At 42.7% G+C, this 23,266-nt stretch overlaps 1 protein-coding gene across 2 annotated transcripts; it reads right to left on the minus strand.

The window, feature by feature from the left end:
* Positions 1–1,855: 1,855 nt before the first annotated feature.
* BCL7A (BAF chromatin remodeling complex subunit BCL7A) lies at positions 1,856–22,076 on the minus strand. 2 transcript variants are annotated; one of them, XM_058816596.1, is made up of 7 exons: positions 21,858–21,983; positions 17,742–17,850; positions 14,151–14,232; positions 10,982–11,078; positions 8,937–9,104; positions 6,263–6,384; positions 1,856–5,439 (listed from the first exon to the last, which is right to left on the minus strand). In XM_058816596.1, the coding sequence occupies exons 2-7, from the start codon at positions 17,774–17,776 to the stop codon at positions 5,368–5,370; spliced, it is 576 nt and encodes a 191-aa protein (XP_058672579.1). In that variant the 5' UTR covers positions 17,777–17,850; positions 21,858–21,983; the 3' UTR covers positions 1,856–5,367. The 2 variants fall into 2 exon arrangements, with proteins under 2 accessions (XP_058672579.1, XP_058672578.1); XM_058816595.1 differs by lacking the exon at positions 17,742–17,850 and having other exon boundaries at positions 21,858–22,076.
* Between the last annotated feature and the right edge of the window lie 1,190 nt (positions 22,077–23,266).

The raw sequence follows: 23,266 nt of genomic DNA on the forward strand, positions 1-23,266 counted from the left end.
GTCATATTTAGCTTCAAATCAGGTTATTGCTATCTTATATTAAAATTTGCTTTAGAAAAAAAGTGTCCCAGCAAGACATTCTGAGAATATTTTAAGTACAAAAAAATTTAAAACATTTCAAAACAACACTCACAGTTTAATGATACCTATTAAAAGTCTTCCATGTAGTTTGTTAAGAACTAATCCTGAGCTAAAAAAATCACATCATTAGCAGCACTGTATAAAGTATTTCCATAACAACAGCCTGTACACTGACCTCACTAAATTCTAAGCAAGCCAGTGTTTCCTCCTGCAGGAAAAGACAGGTGACTTGTTAAAATAAAATCGTTAGGTTGCAGTGCAATTTTCTAGGAAGAGTTCAAAGTACACCATCATTTAAAGAAAGGGCAGCAGGTTTAAGCTACAACACAAGTTTCAGGTCTTTTCTGCCAGAAGCAAGGAAAGGGGCATTCCTTAAAATAAATCCACTGAATTTTGGAGACAGACCTCTGGGTTTGCCCTTTTAAATGAGCATTTAAGTGATCAGTTACAGTTCAAGACTGTCAGGGATCCTCTCCTGCTCCACAGCAGGGAACTCCAGGAGGCACAGGGAAACAGAGGCCACAGCATCTTTTGAGTATGCCTTTTCTTTCTGTTTTTCACAGGCCACCAGCTTCTGCTGATGTTCCATCAAGGAACAACACCAATTCCTTGAAAAAGGCTTTTAGCACAGGAGGAATTCAACTGCAGTACACACTGTGAACAGAGACACCCAAGCTGTTCAATGCCCACAGTGTATTCCACACCACTTAGTGGTGAGATTATCCTCCCAAATCTACAGACAGGAAGATAAGCATTTCCATACTGATGAGGGGAAGAGCTCAAGGGATCTTACTCACAGCCTGGGCTGGGGCTGAGGGCAGGAGTCCGTGCCCATCCTGCTCCCAAACCACAGGGACAACTTCCCAGGAAACCACAGGGAAAACTTCCAGCCCTGCCCTGCTCCAGGCTGCCACTGCTCTCTCCCTGGCACCAGCCTTACCTGTTCAGAGGCCTTTCCTCCTGGGACCCATCTTGAGTTACAGCCTTGCTCCTACTTGTCCTGTCCTCTCTCTCCAGTTCCACCCCGTATGGAACTCCTTGATTCGTGTCTCCTGGTTTAATTCACTAATCTGGAGAAGGAAAGAAACCAAACTAAAGCAGTTTCTTTCCCAGGCTAGTGAGTTTAAAGGGGCTGCTAAGGATGTTAGGAGCACCCCAGTAAATGTGAGAGAGCCAAGGTGGGAGCAGGCTGGGGCTCACCAGCCAGCAGGGCAGTCCAGCTGCCTGTGGAACTGCAGGCCACCTTGGGACAGAGCACACCGAACACTAAAAATAAGCTGGACACTTTATATCCATCTTGAATGTAAAGAATCTTTCCAAAACTCCTCAGGAGTTTTACCCTTGCAATCATTGAACTCGAGCTTGTTTCCAAACTGAAGCACGTTTCACACTCTGCCTTCCCTTCCCCCTCCAATTTAAGGTACCACAACATTTTAACCGAGCACCAAACGAGGAATTTGGTAAATGAATTATCTTAAACTACCAAATTATTCTGCAGATTGCTGTAATTACACTGGTCATATCTGTTGTTTTTACAACCACCACCTGCCCCTGCCCCACCACACAATTATCAAGACACCTTTGGACTTCTCAAAGGTGGATCATTTTATACATTACCAAACAAGACAACACCAGAGAATGCACATTTAAAAATACCATTTATAAAAACAGAAATTTATTGCAAATTAAAAAAATAAAAAACCAAAAGGAACCTAAGTGAGATTAGGTTTCTTGATAAAAATTATTCACACAGCGTTCATGTTGTGATTTTTTATTTTATTTTGAAATGAAACCATTGTACATTGTACAAACCATAACTACCGATGGAATAAATAAGTGAAAAATTATACTGCTGTACAACACACACACACAAATCATAAGATGGAAAACGATTAGGTATTGAAGAAAACAAAATTCTTTACACCTTCTAACAGGCCCTTAGAGATAAAGAACATTCCAAAACATGACAATGCTTATGTATGAAGATAGCCACCCAAAACCGATATTTTATACTGCCTTGTTGATTTTATTTTTTGTTGTTGTTTTGTAAGTGCCAGCACTTTTTGGAATGTTTAACAACTACTTTCCCAAGCATAAAAATTCCAAGGAATAGTTCTGCTATAAAATGTTTGGCTGAGTAAATCGATTATCCGGAAGGCCTTCCCACGTGTTCCACAAACTCAGCTAAATTACTTGCTTGCTTCTAGTTTCTTTTCTTTTATACATATTTTTTGTTATTTTTTTTATTTATTTATTTGTAACTGAAGCTCCAACATTCAGCATTGTAGCAAGGAAGCACTTCTTGATATTTGCACTATTTCTAAAACATCAGCTGTATGAGAACTTTCAGTCATCTTGAAAAAAATTACATCTCTCCTCCTGCTCCACCTCTCAATGCTTTCAATAAACCCTTTTACAGTGAGTTCATAAAACAAGTTTTGGGTAGAGATAGGTCCAAGCCAAAAAAAAGCTGGATTTAGATCTGGTTTCAAACCTCAGTGGATCTGAATTCCATGTTCTGGTTTGGTCCCATCTGTACTTTCTGGCATTAAAATGTGTTCAATCACATCCATTGGCCCATAAATGTTATCAGGCACTTCAAAAAAAGACTAATAACAGTCTTATACACTATTTTGGATTTCTTCATACCAGATAATGTCAAAGTCTCTTCCCTCAGAGACTGACAATAACAGGTCTAAGGAACCCAAATCTATCTGCTTGTTCAGTTGTCTGTTGTCACAAGAATCTCTGGTTAAAATAAAAGATCTGAATGCATTCTGTAGAAGCTGTAAATAAAGGATTTCTACCTCAGAAATAAAGCCTCTAGGAAGATGGTTATGATGCCTTGTCTCGTTAGCCACAGAACAATGAACAGTTCTGAGCAGAAGCCACAGGAGAGAAAAGGAAGTTTATAATTAAACCTGGTTGATGTCAATAATGCCAATAAATGTTTCTATCTAATGAAAAATTTGAGGTATTTTTAGTGCTATTTATATATTTTATTTCTTCCTAAAGTACAGGAATTAGTTCCTAAATGAAAAGTCTATTTACTCCCTTGGATACGTCTACAAAATGAAAATTAAAAACTTGCTGCGATGCACCTGAAGAGAGGGATTAGTAAACACGACTACTTGTCCAAGGTGGCATCAATTTGTTTTGTTTTAGCATTAAGAATAATGAAAAGTTAGTAAATCAAAAATATTTAAAAGTTTGAATCCTTCTAGATTTGCCCATTTAATATATCAATAGAACTTCTCACAAAATATCACTTAAATCTGAATGTAATATACATACAAATCAATCATCATGGACCAGTTATCCACATTTTAGGCATACACACAATTCAAGAGAGAATTCTACCGTTTCATTGCATATATTGTGCAAATTCAGGTTTTGGCTCCTCATTTCCTTATTTTCAGAATGTTAATGGACTTCATGATCAGACCAGAAATCCCAAAATCTTATTAGGGAGCACGCTGTTTTCATGAATGATTTGCAATCAAATTTTATTCAGTTAAAATCCAAAATGTTTTATTTCAACATAAAGGAAAAGTTGAGTGTCATAGGTTATTTGGGGTTCAATCCTACAAACATCTTATGGAAGGTCAGTATTGGCTCCCCACTCCTCCCTCCCCTTTTCCCTCCCCCCAGTTCCTCATTATTTTTCCTAATAAAGTGGTAATTGCAAACGTAATGCAGTAGTCTAAGTGCAAGCCATTTTCACTGTTGGAGAATTCAGACCTATATAAGCTTCACAAACCTAATTTATGAAAAAACCTTATCAACTGGAAGCAACTTCTTTTTTATTTTTTTTTTTTTTTCATCTAAAAAAGTATTTACAGTTTTTCAGCTTACAAACTACGCTCAACCATTTCCAGAGCTGTGAGATCTTATTTGAAATTGCAAATTCCATCTCCCACAGCAGGAGAAGACAGAGCAAGGGCCCGAGCCAGCAGCACGGATGGACACGTGGATGGATGTGTGTGCATGGAAGTGGGAGATCAGGGCTTATTCCCTGGAAGTACAAATACCACTGGAAGACCAGACCCTCGTGACCTGATGCAGATGGTTCCACACTTCTGCTTGCCAGGAATTTGAGGGGAGCTGCACCTACCTTGTGCCTTTCCATTAGTTCAGTTAGCATAAGCACACTTCAACGTTAATTGGAAGAGAAGGAACATTCCTAACTGCAGTTAGGAACTGGACTATGGAAACAACAAGGCTTATTTACAAGACTTGCTGAAAGAGAATAAGGAACCCCCCCCCCCACAATACAGTATTTTCCTGGAACATAGAAGTAAACATCTCATAATGAAACAGTACAATGAAATCCAGTTCAGTGAAAACATGATATCAAAAAAGACCAATTGAAAATAAACTCACTGTGCATCAATCCCTTTGATCCTATTTATGTACATAGTGGAACTTTCCTGTAAAGCAAGTTGTACCCAGTACAGAGATCTGGACCTAATACTAAGTATTTTAAGTGCCTGTGTTAGAATATCTATTCAGATCTGGACTATAAATGGTAAACATATCATGTTAACTTCTGATGAAGTTAAGTATTTAGAAGACCAAATTTACAGTTGCGAATGCCATGCATTCAATAAAAGATCTCCACTATAGCTGCTAAAATAAAATATCAAGCTCCTTTTTCTCCTTGGACTCCAAGAGTGAAAATGGCTTCCTGATTTGTAGTTGTTTAAAAATTTAAGCACCAGGGATTTAAAACTTAAAAATGAAACAAAATACCCAAACAAAAAAAGAAAAAAAAAAGCCTTACTACATGGCATTATGCAAACATAGGCCACTTTGCAAAGGAGACAGCTGCAAAACAACTTTTAAAAGTTAGCACTGTTTTCAGAACACAAGGCACAAAACAAAAGCAGACATCACGCCAGAACAATGAACTTCACATGAAAGCTAATACCTGACCTGTACCATCCTTAAATATCTTACAATGTTAAATAGAGAAATGAAAAAAAAAATACAGCAGCAACATAATTGTAATTTTGACTTTAGAAACAGTGCGTAGACCCCTCCTGAGTTGTTTACTCCAACCAATTCAGAGACAGTAACTTAAAAGTTCTCAATGTTTGTTTCACAGGAAAAAGTTTTCAGTGTCTGAGAAGTTAAACCTTTGTTAGGCTTTCTTGGATTTTTGCTTGGTAACTTGAAAAGTTAGGAGTTCTGTCCTCATCCAAGAGAAGATGCTTAAGTAAGGTTGTTCTATAATTAAGCCCATTGATGTACCTTACATAAAAACTGACCAGAAAAATCTATAGTCTAAATCTCTTCAACATTTTGTTGGGAAGCCTCTACTTTCATCTTTTTAGAAGGTGGCACTCCTTCAGAGTCCTTAATGAGGGGGAAAAGAAAAACAGCCACGTTATCATTGCACTGAAGTTCAGGCACCACAAACATCAAACAAACAATTCCCCAGCGTGTGATGTGTCCCAGACAAAGCATCCCTGGATGCCACAACATGTCCCAGTGCTGCCTGAAATCACTCCTCTACTCACATCTTACCTCAGCAGCTTTGCACTTGTCATCTACAAGGAGCAAAATCCTATTTCCAGGCTAAGCCCCACAGTGAATATTCCAAGGAACAGCCTCGATGGAGGCTGCAGTGAAACTGAGCACCCACAGGAAAAGCAGGAGGAGCAGGGCTCTGCCTGAGGATCTGCACTTGTCCTGCCCTCAGAAGGGCACAGCTGCAAGGATCATTTCTTCCTCCCACCCACCCAGAATTTTTCAGTGTTTCAGTGAGTAAACAAACACCCAAACATCCACAAATTAACTCTCCTAACTGCCATAAACATTTACCTTTATAGAAGGTGTTCTACTTCTGAATGGTCCTCAAAGGGTCCAGTAGGTTTGTTCCAAGCAATTTATTAATGCAAAATGTTAATATTCACTTAAAAACATGGTCTGGTTTAAGAAACCAAGAAATCCATCAGACCAATCTGGTTTTACTGTTCCAATTCTGTGAGATTCAAGCAGCCAGTCACCTGGACCACAAAACCAGGTACAGGCACATTTAATACTCTACAGCTGCTTTACTAAAGGTCCTCACTTTGCAAATTAATGGAAATACACAGCTGTCCTCCTTATATTTGCTTTTAACTAAAAATAAACTTTTCCAAGATCCATGCAACTGGACTATTGCATTTAAAGTTACCTGAGAGTTTTTAGATGCCTCTGTAATTAAATCATTTTCTCCAGAGGACTGAATTTCTGCTTTCTCTGAACTATTCATGGAATTTTCCATTGAAGACTGTGAATTCTGTTCATCAGAGGTATCTGAAATGGCAAGAAATAATTTTAGGCAAACAAATGAAAGCTTTCAGCAGGAGCTTTGCAGGATGTCTTCCCATCAGCAACATCCCCAGCACAACCATTTCACCCACACTGTAACCACTAATAAAAATACACAAATAAGTGTATGAATATGATGAATTAAGCTCAAACTCCAGGATCACAACCCAGCTGCTGCCTGAGTTTTTCCTTCCTGCTGCTGGAGCACAGACCCTGGGATCAGACCCTAGAGGGAGCCAAGCTCCTGCACAGCCTCAAAAATGAGGTCTGAGCCCTCAGCAAACCAGTCTGGACTGCAAGGGAACTCCTTCAAACCAGAAGCAAAAGGCTGAAGTCTTACAAATAATGGATCTAAAAACTGTGGCTAAGCAGAGAGAATAAAGTTACCTGAATCAAAATTCAGCCATATATTTTAAATCCTTTTTTTTTTTTTTTTTTTTAAATTCTGGTGGACAGGTGTGAAGAATTCCTCAAACCTATTACAGCTGTTACTTGCTTCCAGCTTTCACTGGGTTTTGGTTTGTTTCGGGGGTTTTTTGTTGTTTGTTTGTTTTTAAAATCCTTCCCTCTCTCAAAACAAGACTTACAGAAGATTCAAGGTTAAAGCACACATTTCTTTAAATAGGGGACAGGGGCATGTAAAATGTGTTTCTAGATTCCTGACCCAAAGATTTTATGAATTTATTCCATATTAAGAGAAATGCAAGATCAAACAAAATTTTTGGACAGTTTTGGTTAATGAAGATGCCATAACCAGTGAGTAATGGATATTTTTGTGTACTGTATAAGAAGCATCACAAGCATTTCTGAATTCCAGACAAAGTGATGCTCATCATGAGCATCTCAAAGATCACATTCAGTGAACTTGGGCAGAATCCTTTTCCTGTCCGTGTCTCACCACAAAAGCATCTTCATGCTGATACAGAAACAAGTCCCAAGGGTCCAAAGAAATCTGAGTTTTGATTTTTGCTGTGTATGTCTCAGCCCCCACTGAGCTGAGGAGCACTTGGCCATGTTCCCATCTCCCTGTGACAAATCCAGCCCCAGCCCATCACTGCTGCTCTTTTCCAGCTGCTCCTGATGGAACACTCAGCCTGCTGCTGCCCTTTGGCCAAGGGGATCCCTTCCTGAAACCACCAAGCCTCAAACTATTCCAGTGCCTGCAGGACTTGTTCACACAGCAGAATGCTTTAATCCACCTGTTTTATTTCATTCCTCATTAAGCATTTCTGACCACACAAAGTGTCTTAGAGGAACCTCCCTCATTTCAGTGGAGTAACATGAGACAGGCAAGGTCATTAACCCTGTCCAGCTGAATAATGTCCCAACTGCAGGGCTCTGACTGATCACAACAAGGTAGATAAATGTTTAATAAATTGTTTAACACAGCATTTAACCAACTGAAAACACCTGCATTAATAACAGGAATTTTTTGCTTTTGTGTCTCCCTTTCATTTTACAATACCTGGCTCTCAATCCAGAGGACTTGGTTTGATTTTCCCTAAACCTAAATTTAACCAGGGGAACTTGCATGCTATGCAACAGCTTCACATAAGCAGGTTCAGATAATATTAAACCAAGGAGTAAATCCTTACTCTTTACTGTGGCCAAATATGCAAGTGGAGGTATTTGCTCTGATTTATTCCAATTTGGTGATAGTTCTGTTGTCAAATTTTAACCCCAGTTAAAAATGACAACACTTAACATATTTGAGCACTCTGGCATTACCAAGATAAAACTTCTAAATTTAAATTGGTCAGTCGAGCTACTGATTGAAGAACTAAATCAGGAGAGCATAATTTAATTGCTTTGGTATGGGAAGAATTCTGCAACCAAATCATTAGAATGGTGTTAAGGACATCTTTTATCTGTTATAATAGGACAAAGAAAGTTATCTTCCCAAGAATATAAATACAGAGCATGTTTCAATTACCCAAAATACCATTTAAAGAGTGAGGGTCAGAACAATCCCTTAACCCACATGTATTTTTAATCTGTCCACAACTGCAATAGAATCTTGTAATGCTTTCAGAAAATTAGGACAGAACTCAGAGCTAACTTCTGAATAAGTAGCAAGCAGGATTAAGAGAAAAGAAAGCTTGCATTATAGTTTACAAAATGTAAAAAGTAATTTCAAAGTATCTCACCTCTATTTTACTGTCACACTAGGGCATCAACTTCCAGAGATCCACACAAACTAATACCTTCCAGGACTTGTGTGATTACATGGTAGCAGCCATTTCAAAGATGATTTTAAATTATTTATTCTTTCAAGACTGAGATTTGAGAACAATAAACCAGTATTTTGTTTGTTTCTCCCTGAAAAGACCCCTGAATGTCAGTGTGACCTTTCCAGTTGTATGAAAGATCACCAGCAGGTCAGAGAAATTATGGCCCATTTTCACATAAATGCCGAAAATTCAGAAACCATCTCTTTCAAATTATTATTTTCCAGTTCTTAAAGCGGATAAGCAAATAAATAACACACTAAAGGATAACTTTTTTTGTTTGGCTTTCAAATGGCCCTCCCAGCTCACCTTCTGAACCAGGCTGCTCCTTTGCCTCTGCCTGAGTTTCGTCAGACTTGACTTCAGTGCCGTCGGCTTGTGTTGCCAAGTTCTGCTCTGGGGCTGGGCTGGAATTGCTGCTGTTTTCCTGTTTGATTGGAGAAGCATCAGCTATTGAACTCTGGTTGCTATTGTCATCTGTGAACAGAAGAGTGGAAACCAACCCAGTTTGATCTGACAGGATACAAAGCACACCTGAATGCTTCCACATTATTCCCTGATAACACATGATATAATTTAGCTCATTAGGGATCAAGTTCAATCATTTAGACTCACACTACACACCCAACTTCTTTCCACACCAGCCTACAGAGTTTCCAAGCAGCTACTAGAAATCTAATTCTAATTTTATATCTTAAACCAAAGAGTGTTTTACTCAGATCTGATGCAAAAGACCCCAGAATTTTGTAATATGAGTAAAGCAGATCAACCAAAGTGGCAGTCTCACATAACACAGGGCTGAGCAAGTTCATGCTGCACATTTCCAAATACCCAACACTCCAATGTTCAGATAAGCAGATATTTTTTAATTGACTCCTGAAGGTCAAAAATAAACCAACCCAAAACCCCTTCAAGGTGCAATGTAACATCCAATCCCAATATCAACAGTTTTTATAATTGTCCAGAATATTCTCTAGCCCTCAAAGGCTTGGATCCCAGTAATTCTCTGCAGCACAGATCTGTAGTGAACAGGAAATATTCTGCCTGTGACAGTGGTTTAAGTACTCAGCTATTATTTTACACATAGCACTGGGGTCCAACTTCCTTTAAACCAGACTAACATCCCTGGATAACCAAGAGGGAAGTTCCTGCTCCCTAAAGAAAACTCACCCTGCAAAATATTATGAATTAAATTAGTAGAATACAAGTCAATCCACCTCCCTCTGCATCTCTACAACCATTACATCCAAAGGACTTCAGGAACACAGAGCTGCTGCTGGGATCACCTCTCTCCAGAGCAGCCTGAAGTCAATTCAGATTAAATTTATTACAAAATTGTACAATGTGAAATTGTACAGTTAAAAACACAGGTGATAAGTGATAAAAAAATCAAGTAGTACATTCACCTCATGGATGGGAGAATCAAGACTTTAAAAAATTAAATTATCTGACCAAGGCAAAAGTTAAAAGGTTTGAAATAGATGAAAAATTAATCCAGACCTGCAAAACCCCTGCTCATCCTTTAACTGCAAGACCTCACTTGCTGTCAGCACTGCAAAAAGCAACCATGAGGCAGCACAAATGCAAATAAAACTGAAATTAAAAATTTACACCCCACTAAAAAGTGATCCTCTCTTATCAGCTCTAACAGTGCTGCATTCTCAGCCATAATTGTTACCCAAACACCCAGAAGGTAAAAAGCTGAAGCAGAGCTGAGCTGTGCAAGCTGCTCTGTAATAAACATCAGGCTAACACTCAAAAGTAGCATTTTTTAAAAATTAAAGTGAAATAAAATTGACCTCATAGTGCCTAACTGGCAAACAAAAAATGTTTTCTTGAGCAGTTAATTTCTTCAAGCTGCAGCAGAAGGAAGGCAGCACAGAACCAGAGCTTGCTTTCTTGGCTCTTGCAGAATTCTCTTGACCTTAATCAGTAAGAGAGTTAATAAGTACAAAACCTGCCTAAATTAGAGTAGGTCCCACTAAGCCTTTGGGGAATTTTTGGTTCTTCAAGCAGCAAACTGTTGAGGTATTACTGCACCTGAGTGCAGTGCTTAGAGTGGTAGATATTTCTAATTTTATTTTCACATTTAACTCCACTAACAAGTTTTTTCCCTTACACTCATATCCCATATATAAACAACTGTAAGTACATCCACAGAAGAGAAGTCCAAGGTACCAAGTGAGTATCTGATGGTGTTTTCCATTTTGATCCAAGGTACCAACTGAGTATCTGATGGTGTTTTCCATTTTGATTCAAGTCCATCCATCAGAGCAGTGGAGGATCTGAGGCTCTTGGTTTACACTTTCCCAGCAGTGTAAGAGGGGAACTGGGTGTGACCTTCTCCCACTCACCATGCATGTCCATCATCCCTGGGGAGGAGCTGTTCTCTGGAGTGGTCACTTCAGAGCCACACTTTTCATCTTTGCCCTTTTTCTTATTCTTATTTTTCTGAAAAACAAAAGGCACCACACACACATGAGACCATGGCCATGCAGAGAAATCCACACTGCTGTGTAAAACCCTCCCCACTGAGCACCTCTGTAAGAACAGCTCACAACCCCAACTAAAACCTCCTCCTCCTCCACAACTAATGCTGTTTCTTCATTTAAAAAAAACTGAAAGATGGATTAAGAAAAATGAGATTGACCCAAAGCACAGAGCACAAGCCCTGCATGAGCTGTGGGTCCCAACCTGCTCCCACATGCAAACAAAGAAGGGACCATGGCATCCATCCCTGGGAATCTGTGCTGCCCAGGGACCATGGCATCCATCCCTGGGAATCTGTGCTGCCCAGGGACCATGGCATCCATCCCTGGGAATCTGTGCTGCCCAGGGACCATGGCATCCATCCCTGGGAATCTGTGCCAGCCCAGGAACCATGGCATCCATCCCTGGGAATCTGTGCCTGCCCAGGGACCATGGCATCCATCCCTGGGAATCTGTGCCTGCCCAGGGACCATGGCATCCATCCCTGGGAATCTGTGCTGCCCAGGGACCATGGCATCCATGACAGGGAATCTGTGCCAGCCCAGGGACCATGGCATCCATCCCTGGGAATCTGTGCCAGCCCAGGGACCATGGCATCCATCCCTGGGAATCTGTGCTGCTCAGGGATGCAGCATTTGCAATTAGGAGGTGATGTAATCAGACTCACAGGAAAAAGAAGCAGCTGCACTGCTTGTGGAGATCCTGCCTGCTGAGGAGACAATTCAGAGCCTGACTCCAGGAAGAATGCTCTGAGCCCACCCTTTTGGACAGATACTGTCCTCCAACGAGGGAAGGAACTGAACCACAATCAAACACTGTCTAAGACTGCAGAAGAAATTCAACAAGTGACATCTGGAGGGACTTTTCTCTCTATTTTAATTATTAAGCTTATTTCTAAACTGCATTTTTACTTAGAGAAGCCAGATTTTACTTGCTGATGCATGAAACAGAGGTGAGAGCACATGGAATTCTTTACCTCTGCAAAATGAAAGGTCAGAGGGGTCATGATCTCTCTCAGGTTTGGTTTTGTTGCTTTTTAAAGGTAAAAAGGATATTTTTGCCACAAAAGAAACACTGAGTGTGACTGTGAGCCATTTAAGCTGACAGGTGTTTTTTAAAGAGGTTTAACCATCAGAGTGGTGAGGTCCCAGAACAGCCTTCCACAAGCAGGAGGAGGAAGAGCCAAGCTAACTGAAGTGCAGAGAAATGTCCAAGTGTCTAAGGAGCAGTATGTGACGGGGGGGGAAGTAATTTAATTTCTGTTCACCAAAATCAAAGACAACTTCCACTTGAAATAAGGGAAGGCACCACTCTCCTATTTTAGTGAAAAGCAAATATACTGTCTGGTCCTTCAGAATGGATGAAATTAGAGATAAAAAGATGTCCACAACAAAATTTAATAGACAAAATTATCCCTACCTAGTACTTATATACCAGGTAGGGATAATTTATGTAAATAAATTATATTTATATAAAATATACATGCTTGTATGATTTGTGAGAACTTTCAGAGCAGCAGGACAGAAACCTTGCCAACACCAAGCCTGAAACACCTGCAGCTGCACAACAGGCTCTACTTGAAATAAAAAGAACATGACCGTAGGACACCAGTGTAACTGGTCCTTAACAAGTGTCCCAATTTCTGCAAATCTGGAGCCTCAACCTAGAGATGATGGCTTAGAAAACACAATTAAACTCTGCACATGGAAACATTATATAAACTCATTCTTCATAATAGAGAACCTGACTTTGGGTAGCAGTGACCTTGAAAATTCCTCCAGAAGCTCACTTAGAAATTCTGTTTCCAAGTCCCCCAGCACCCATCCTGCAGGCACAGCTGAACAGCAGGAAAAGTGCCAGAAGCCCTGATCCTAAATATCCTAAACCCTGCACTCCCTCTCACACAGACAGCACAATTTCCCCCCACTATATACTATAAATAATAAAATCAAGACCAAACATTAGACAACCAGAAAGAATGGACAGGTTTCCCAATTCCCAAGGGGGAACTTCAGAGAGATGCTGCCCAAGCACTGGAAGAACCCCTGAGGTTTACCACAACTCTGACAGTCCCTGAAATCTGTGGGACAACCAAAGCACAGAAAGAAACAAACTCATTTAAAGCAATCCTAATAAAAAAAAATTGGTCTTAAATTTGGAGTCTGAGTAAGACAAGGTCATGACAGTGTCTTGTCTGAAACACCACCATTTTACACATCTATTAATACAGAAGTTTTCTTCCAAATAGGTCTTCACTCATATTTCAGGTAAAGTAAAAGCACATGACAGCCCAAGGAAAGAGTACCAAAGTTAGGATGTGTTTTCTGTTGTGTCATTAATTTACTGTGTTATCCTGGGTTAGTGTTCTCTCTATCTCAATATTACAATTTATATGATGAGAGTAGCAATCATTTTAAAAACCAATTTGTAAGTCCTATCAACTTTGATTTTTACCCTTCTTTTTACACCACACAACATAAACAGGATGCACAGACAGAACATTTATCAAGAGAAAACACACAGGACAACAGAAGCATTGCTGCTGTATTCCTTGGCTGGACATGCTAATAGAAGTGATCCCAGCTCCACAGGATATTCCTACACTCATGTCAAATGTTTTCCACCTGGTTTTGAGCAGAACAGCATTGATGCACACATAGAATATGTACTCTGCCCTGTTCCAAACCAGCTGCTTTCTTTAAATCACCAGGCACAAAGGGGGGAAAAATAATCCATGCCATAACTCTCCCTCCCTGCCTCCCAGTTAGTCAGAGAAGGGTTTCAAACTAAAGGTTTCAAACTGAGTTTCAGCTGCATGTTTAAGTTATCTGAGAACTGATCCCAGCTGACTCCAGTGCCACACACTCACCCATGCACATCACTTGCTGTAGAGACCAACATCCCCCTGGAGCCTGCAAGACCCACACCAGTCTCAGCTTAAAGGCTCAGTGAAAATCAAAGAGCATTTCTTTTGACTTTGCCTAAACAGGAGCATCTACATCTGGAAAAGGCAAGATACTGCAGGATACTTACATCATCCACTTTAGGCTCTGTTACTGGTACCCATTTGTAAATCCTTAGGGATGTGTCGCCAACTGTCACCCACTTCTTCTCCCTACAAAATTACAATGCAGGAGGAGTTACACTTCAGATTCAGAAGAGAGTGATCTCCTATTGTAAGTTGTCAAGAATTTAAACAGGCTATTAAGTAGGATGATCTCTATTACATCGTCTTTAGCACTGCATTGTGCAAATTGTTCTTTGCATTTCACAACTTGCTAGAGCACTGCTAACCTCCAGATTTCTCAGGGCTCTTACTTGACTGGGTGAGTAACTGCAGTAGCAGTAATAAGATCTGGATTAAAGATAAAGTTAAGAAGAACAGCAATTGAAAATGCAGATTTAATGCCTACAGTTTTCACTTAAGTTTCTAGACAGCAGAAGAGGGTTTAGATAGACCAGTGTATTTTAATTATCATGAAGCTGTTTAATGGGATTAGAAATCTAGATGCATTTTGACCATCTGAGGTTTATTTGGGGGGCAGAAATTTGCTGCTGGCAATTTAATGCTCACTCCACACCCCTGACAGACAGACAGCTCTGCCATTCCAGAGCCTCACAGGGAGCCATCAGTGCCGTGGTGCAGAATGAGAGCCCAGCTCTGGGGAAAAGCAGAGGGGGGAAGGCACAGCCTGGGCTGCTCTGTGCACACCCTGCCAGCCCCAGGGGTGACAAAAGGGGAAGGAAATGTGGCTGCAGGGTGGCTCTGCCTCGGGGCTCCCAGGGCTGGGCTGGACAGGGATGCTGGGCTGAGGGATGCACTCCTTGAGCTCTGCACATCAGGGCTTTACAGAAGGTCCACAATGCCAGAGAAATTTCATCACGTTTCTGGGATCAGTTTTCAGGTCACAGATTACCACTGCTGGTTCCTGGGTTTGCAATGCAGCTCTGCAAATGGATCCATTAAAAGTTAACAACAAAGACCGATTCCATTAAATATTCAGGAACATCTGAAATTAATTTGGCATGAGATCTCAGGCTTTTTTTTTTTCCCCATAAACATTTAAATAATAGATTTGGGATCCAGTTATAGATTAAAAAAATTAAAAATGTTCTTTGCAGGATGGGAGAAGCTGGATATCACTCCAAATATATATATTTACATATATGTGATAGCTCCATTTTTAGAAAGGGCCTCCAGAATCAAAAGCAGCCCCACTGTACAAATGTCACAAACATCCTCCTCACTATTTGTTTCAGCTACCAAAGCCAATCTTATATTTTTCCTTTAGAAGAGGCATTTTCTCGTTTAATTAAGAACAAAAGCAAAGCTAAACTGTATATGTCTATTTGATATATTTTGGCTCTGTCCATAATGACATTTTAATTAAAGTCCAAAACTATTTCAAATTCATTTCTTTCCTACTGCTCTTCACAGAGCAGAGCTCCCCCAATGTGTTTAGACACAGCCATTTGGGTACACTAGGTGGCTAAAGTATGTCAAAATCCAATTTCACTCTAATTTGGAGGTCTACATGCGATAAAAATGACAGTGGAGATGAGGGCATGTCAATAATGAGAGCATACTTAATTGTGAAGAGATGATCATGATATAATTTGGGGTTTTTTAAGGATACAAGGCAAGCTAGATTTATTTCTACTTAAGAAAACCTTTGAAATTATGGAAATAAAACCAACTGGGGTTTTGTTTTGGGTGTGGGGAGAGGTGAATAAATGCTTTTTTTTAAAAATCAAGATTTTAGTCTTTTCCTACAGCAAAATATTACTTAGAGATGCTGCACTGGAAAACCAAAAGTTCAAGATACCTGTTAGCATCTCAAAGCAGCCTCACACAGCATCTTCACTGGACAGACTGTAGAACACAGGAGGAAACCTATATTAGTAACTTTTTCCTTCTAGTATTAAAGTTAGCCCTGACATTTTAACTCTTCTGAGCTTCTTACCACTTTAAGTTTTGATAACCCTCAGCTCTAGGGATTTTTTAACTGATTTCAATACACAGTAATTCAGACAACAACGGGAATAAGAATATTTTGTGATGGAAGTACACCAACATCCCAGTCCTGCAAACCTATGGCTAAAAAGAAAACCCAACATCACAGTGCTATTATGCAAATATTTTTACTTGTGTAAGTATTTACAGTATTGACAGTTTAAGACCACGAAAGTATTAATAAGAAAAAAAAGAAGACAACCTCCCCTGAAACTTAATAAAAGCATTGGCAGCACAAACACAAATTTGTTAACAAAGAAACGCAATGACTTTCAGACATTCAAGATCAACAGGGTAAAATCATTTCAAGATTTATGACATTTATTGCAAATTAAGCTTAGAATATTATCTGTAATACTTACTGCCTTACCATTTCAAAACAAAACCCAAAATCCAAACAAGCAAACAAAAACCCCAAACCCACTTCTACCCTGAACAGTCACTTTTTATTCTTTTGTGCAGAGACACCATCCCAAGCTGCTGATCAGGGATTTTCACTCAGTGAGAACTGACAATTTACTGCTGCTGCCCAGGGTAGAGAGTTTGGGAAATACTGCACAAATCATAGAGGATCCTCACTGGCCCAGTGCTGGAATAGGAATGAGGAACTCATGAACTCTTGTGCTCATTCTGTTGTGAAACCTTAAATAGTTTCTTCACCTGTTTTCCTGTCTGCTGCACCCACCCACCCCGAGGTCCTGACCAGAATTCCACTCCCATCACTCAATTCCACCTTTGATAAGTGATGACTGAGCAATATCTGTAATTGCACCATCCCTGTTATTCTCTGTAGGTTGGTCTCTGTGCTGACTGTTGGATTGGAAAAGATGGCTAATGGAACACCATCAGCCTGACACTTTATCAGGCTGAAAATGTGGCAATTATCAACTTTACTTGTCCATGTCTAGCTGATAAACTCCACAGTTTTACAGAAAAACCCATTTTGCTTGTTTTCAAAGCTCTCCTGTTTCTCCATGAATGACTCAGGAGTAACAACAGAAAATTAAATATATACAATAATATTTTTTCTTTTAATCTTCCACACTGAGAAGTATCTTCGATACTTTTAGTTACAGTAAATTCAGAAACTAATCAGTGCAACAGAAACAAACCCTTACATTTTTCTGAAATTTTGTAAAGACATTTTTAAATTCTAAACTATATCTGCACAGCATTTAAAGGACAGCCAAGGGTACAAAGGGTAACCATTAGTATCAACACTTCTTCAGTGCTTAAGCCTGAGGCATACTAATATCTCAGAACTTACATCATTATATACCCAATTCCCCATGCTAAATAACCCAAGACTCCCAAATATATTTATACTTTGTTTAATAACACTAAAGCTCCACAGATGAACATCAGATTCCACGTGTAAAAGTAATATATGGGTGAGCAAACACAACAGTGTATATTACACTTATACAGAAAGTGTCAAGGCAGCTTCTGCAGCAGCAGTGAGTGCCAGAAACATTTGATGGCAGAGACACAGAAAGCCTTTGCTGCCAATATATCACTCAAGGAAAGGCTTTCCCACTTGTCTGGCCTTTTCCCACGACTACCATTCATCACAGTGAGCTGCATTTACACACGGATTTGCTCCCACATACCCCATCTTCTGCTGGTGATCACGAAGTGACGTCATAATGCTGAATTTATCACATCACACTCACTTGCATTGCAACAGAGTTTGGTGAAAATCACAGAATTATGACCTCCCTGTGGGATCAAGCAAAAGAGAAAGGGGATGGGAAAGAATATGCCATTATTATACACAAAAAGTGCTGTCAGATGCACAAAAACTGATTTTGTGAAGCGTGGGCTTGCTTTTCCGAGCACGCCTACTGCTGAGTAGATGTTTGTCTAGTGACTAACGTGAAGGAGCCCCAGACACACATGGTGTTTACTGAACAGGCTGCAAATCCAATCAAATGCCATGCAGAGAGACTGGACAAGGACATGTGGTCACAGACACCTTTTCTCTGGGGTTATCTAAGTACAGCACATTTGGGGAGTCCCCTGCAATGTGCACATGGCTTAAAGCAAGCCCTGCTTGGTGGCCACAAGCACCTTGCTCACAGCAGAGAGAACCACGGCTCACACGCGCCAAAACTCCACCTTCAGCTCCCACTGAAGTCAAGAGAAATAATTCAAGCAAGGAAAAAGAAAGAGATCATAATTCAAGCATGGTAACAGTGTGTTTGGGCCACTACAGAACTCAATGCATTCCTGCACATACACTGGATATTTTTACTTCAACTGCCACTGCTTGAACTACAGTCCTAGGACAAAACCCACCACAGACAGGCTAAAGCAGGGAGGGGATCTGGGAGTAGCAAACAGCCTTTTTCCAAAGACATCTTGTTAGGGAGTTCTGTGTCATGACTCCTTTTCAGAGCAAAAGCCTATTTGAAGAAGGAGGCATGAGCAGCAAAACCTGCAGAAACTCAATCTCAGAGCATTACACACCACACAAAAGCATTTTAGCAAGTCTGAATGGAGACAGTGAACAGAAAAGCTACAGCAGCACAGCCCAGAAATCCTAAATAGCCACAGCCCAGGATCCCAGCCAATGGCCCAGGTAAAACAACCTGTGGGGACTTTTCCCCTCAGCTTTCTCCAGGTACTTTCACCTGTTGTCCAGGTTCACCTCTTCTTCCTGAGGTGTTATCACCTGTCAGATCAGGGCTTTGATGGATCAGAAAAAGGTCAAAGGACTCCTGAGAAATGCTGCAATTCAAAGGGAAGGCAGCACAGTGGGATTTCTGATTCCGGGTGCATTCTCTAAAGCCAGGGTTACCTATCCCCACCAGGTATTCCAGACCTCCATGCTTACATGTCTGCACAGCTGCCCCAAAGTCCAGCAGTGCTCTGTACCCATGCAAATTATTTCATTCCCTCCCAAGACATCCTACCACTTATGCTTTCCTCCTGCTCACTCCTTGTCTCTCAGTAGATGCATTTTCCTTCATTTAACAAATCAGACTTTGACACAAACCAAGAGTGCCTTCAGTATTTTTCTAGTGCTGTTGAGGGCACAATAGTTTTTGCCCCTCTCTTCTTGAGAGCCCACTTGGAATCTACATGTACCCATCAACCTTTAAAGACAAAAAAAATCCTGTACCATTTATCGAGACAAAATAATCTCAGAGGATTTTTTAAAATAGACTGACAGAAAGTACTGTTAAAGAAAGGTAGAACTGTTCTCTTACTGTGGAAATTTAACATTTGTGCCACACAAACACAAGGCAACCATGTATTCTGTAAGCCACGTGCTGCGTGTTTTCCAAAACAGATGCTCATTCATGAGCATGGCTTAAACAAAGGAGATAAGGTTACAGTAATCTCAAGATAAAAACGTAACAACTTCACTGTTTACTACGAAGTTCCAGCAATAACCAGAAGTGCCACGCGCTCCGTGAACCGACAGGAAAATAGGGGATCTGCATCCAAGTGCTGGCTGTCCAGGAACACTGATTTCCTGAGGAACAGAGTCTGCCCTGATGGAAGCTGCCTTCCAGCAGGCACATTCACAGACGTGGCAGCACAGGGATTTGGGAGCAGCAGGCACAGCAAGGTGCTGCACACCTGCCCAGGTGGATAATGCCTTGGATAAAGCCACCGTCTGCTCAGAGGAGCTCCCCTGCCCATCCCTGGCACACACTGCTCCGAGCACACAAGTCTCACAAAACTCTGTTCTAGGAAATGCTGGACACAAGGTATTTTAATTTTCAGTGGCTGCATTTCCACAGAAGAGCTGTGGATGGCAACAAATTGCTCCTATTATGCAAATGCAACTGCACACTTGGAAATTGCCGATGTGGCTCTTCTGAAGATGCAGGAATTGCCAGTGTGGAAAGTTCAATTGAACAAGCCAAGTCTTCTCAAAACACTGAAACCACAAAACACAGACTCTCTCTAGCTAATTTCCCACTGTATTTGACTGCAGGTGGAGGGGGGTAACCATGAGATTCACCTTCAAATTACGATTCCTTTAAAAATAAGAAAATTGCTTTATGTAAATACTTCCACAAAAAGTTGTATCAATACTTCTGACAATAATCAACAGAAACACTGCATGACTATACAGGAGCCCTCTATAGCCAAGTTGCCTATCGTGAAGGTTAAAATGTAGAGAAATCTATTTATACCATAAGATTTCTGTTTTACAGAAAGAGCCATAGCAACTGGCATGATGGCAGAGAGTCCTTGCCAAGAAAAAAAAAAAAATAGGTATTTTGTTGAATGGCCAAGCTTCTGTTTCTACTCCTCTCTGAATTCCACAAATCAGGATTCAAAGGGAGCGTGCTGCGCTCATGAATGAAATACCTACAGCCAGAACAGTCCCACACATCCAAGCACGCTCCGGCTGGAACAAAAGTCCTGTCACAGCGCTGCACATTGTTCTGACCTTCCAAAGCCGGCCCGGCAGTCAGCAAACTGCACTTACAAACAACACCCGAGTAAAGAGAGTTCCTGAAAGCACCCGAGCTGCGGGGCTGGGGCTGCCCCGGCTCCCACACAAAGCCTGGGGTCTCCGCAATGCCCATCCCGTGCCCGGCGCTCCCGGACACCCGGCCCGATCCTTTGTCCGGCTCACCCCAACCCAACACCCTTCGTGTGCTCAAGGCCATTTAAAACTTAACAATCCATTTCACCCTCATACGAACACGTTCAACTCTGTGTTTTGCGTTTTTTTTTAACGAAAACAAAGCGTTAGCCGAGGAGGACAATAGAAGTGTCCCCTTGATTTCAAAGCTGCAAACCAGCTGAGTGATGAACAGTAACAATAACGCAAAGGATTTCCCCGTGGATTCCAAATGTTTAAAGAAAAGTATTTTAAGATACGTGCACAGAGACTGCTGAACAGTCTCAGCCAACTTGCTGGAAGAAAGATTCACTCTTGAGTCACACCGGCACCGCGCTTTATGCCATCCCAAATCCCGGACCGACCATGCACAGCACGGCGGCGACCGCCGTACTGTATTGTTTAAACACGTCGTGAGGGTTTTTCTAACAAAAGCAAGGAAAAAAAGACAAAAGCAGGGAAATGCCAAAACGCGTTGAAGGCCTAACAAAAGGGACTTATTTCACACGGGGTATAACCTTTAATTTTATGATTTACGAGAGGTTCCAGGGGCAGTTCGCGCTCTCTCCCGGAGCGTCGGTGGGAGACGATCGCGCTCGGGTTCGCTGCGCTTTTACGCGCAAACCCCGGGAACTCCGGAGGTGAAATCAACACACAAACAGGCAACGACAGAAAATAAACTCTCGGGAGCTTCACAGGGGTATTCTTAACATGTTTTCTTTTTTTCCAGAACACTTCCCCGAGCACTATTTCCACCCAGAAGAGCGGGCGGCGGAGCCTCCCCGGGCCCGCTCCACGGGCCCTTTGTAGGGGCCGGCGGCGGGAGGCGCCCGGCCCGACCCTGCCGCCCGCCCATGCCCGAGGCGCCCGGCCCGGGACCCGCGGCGAGGGGCGGCGGGCCGGGGTCCGCGGGGAGCGGCGGGGGGCGGCGGGGAGGGGGCTCGGCCGCACAATGGAGCCGCCTCTCGCCCTCACACGCCGCCGCCGCCTTCATGTGACTCGCCGGAGCGAAATGGCTGCTGGGTGCCGCCGGCTCCCCGCCCCCCGCGGCCGCCGGCGAGCCCCGGACCCGCGCGGGGCCGGCGCGGGGCGCGGGGGGACGCGGGCGCGGGGTCCCGGCGCGGCGCGGCCCGCTCACCATTTGCGCACTTTCTCGATGGCCGCCATCACCCGCTTGATATCATCCTTCGCCCGGCTCCGGGTCTCGGCCCGCACCGACCGGCCCGACATGCTGCTGGGGGGCGGCGGGCTCGGCGGGGAACGCGGCGCTCGGCGCGGCCGGCGGCTCGGTCCGTGTGTCGGGGCGCCCGCCCGCACAATGCCGGGGCTGCGCGGGGCTCGGCACGGCTGCGCTCGGCGGCTCCGCTCGGCTCCGCCCGCCCGCCCGGCGGGGCCCGCGCTCCGCGCACGCGCGGGGCCGGCGGGGAGGGGAGGGGCGGGCGCCGTGAGGGGACGGCGGGTGGCGGGAAGAGCGGCCGGGCCGTGAGGGAGGGGAGCGGGTCTGACCCCCGCGCGGCTGTCGGGGCTGAGGGGACACCGCGGAGCCGCGGGGACAGCGAGCCGCCCCCGGCGGGACCTGCGGAGGAGGTGCCGGGCGGGAAGGAGCCCGCGCGGGGGAGAATCCGGAGGCGGCCGCCGGCCCCGCGCGCGCGGCTCCCGTCGCTGGTTTTCCTCACAAGGCAACGTTCTTTCCCCACTTCCACCGAGCTCAGGCCGTAAGTTACCCCAGAACTAAAAAGTTTGTCCCATTTCAGCTCGCCTCATTCTAAAGGGTCATGAAGAGCTGCCTTCACCCTTAGGGAAAGAGTGGATGTGGCACTTGGTGCTGTGGTTTACTTGGCAGGGTGGTCACCGGTCACGCTCTGGGATCATCTGGACTCGATGATCCCAGAGACCTCCAACCAAATTCATTCTCGTGATTCTGTGAAAAACCAATGCAGTATAGAAGCATCGAGAGCACAGTTTTACATTTTACCACAAAGCAGAATTCAGTCCTCAAATCTAGGGCTTTTAAAAACCTTCAAACACTTTACATAGAGATAATACCTGTTTTTGTACAGGACAGTGACAGACACCCATCCCAACTTTGCACCAGTTGCTGTGACAGACCTTGAACCCAGGAATGGGTAATGAAGTCCCCTGTTTCACACAAAGCATAAATCCATAATTAGCAATTATGGGTTTTCTCCCCAGTGGTTATAAAGTTTCTCAGCTGCTTTAAATAATTCCAGTAATATCCACGGAACTGGGCTGCTTTTGAGCAGTGGAGGCTCAGCTCTGACAGAGATCCATAGAAGTACATGAACATAAAGGCTAAATGAGTTACATGGGAGGTGATGCTCTGCAGGAAATTTGTCACAGACCTGTGAGCTCTGGCGTGGTACTGCTGGACTCCTTCATTAACTTCTCCCTAATGCACACCTTGATGTTCGTGCTAATTGCACAATCACAGATGCTCTGAGTACACAACAGCGATCTCTGTTTAAAAAACATTGCTTCTGAAAGGAACGCTTCTTAAGGGCCTACATTATTATTCAAATTGATGCC

This window comes from Ammospiza caudacuta, chromosome 18 (genome assembly GCF_027887145.1).
Source record: "Ammospiza caudacuta isolate bAmmCau1 chromosome 18, bAmmCau1.pri, whole genome shotgun sequence".
Taxonomy (NCBI): Eukaryota; Metazoa; Chordata; class Aves; order Passeriformes; family Passerellidae; genus Ammospiza; species Ammospiza caudacuta.

What these genes read in the sequence shown, in the direction of transcription:
- BCL7A (XM_058816595.1), bottom strand. Translation starts at nt 21,949, where the DNA reads ATGTCGGGCCGGTCGGTGCGGGCCGAGACCCGGAGCCGGGCGAAGGAT. An exon ending in ATCGAGAAAGTGCGCAAATG is followed by an intron (nt 14,233 to 21,857) that starts GTGAGCGGGCCG and finishes GTAATTTTGTAG; the next exon opens with GGAGAAGAAGTGGGTGACAG. An exon ending in CAGAGCCTAAAGTGGATGAT is followed by an intron (nt 11,079 to 14,150) that starts GTAAGTATCCTG and finishes TTTGTTTTTCAG; the next exon opens with AAAAATAAGAATAAGAAAAA.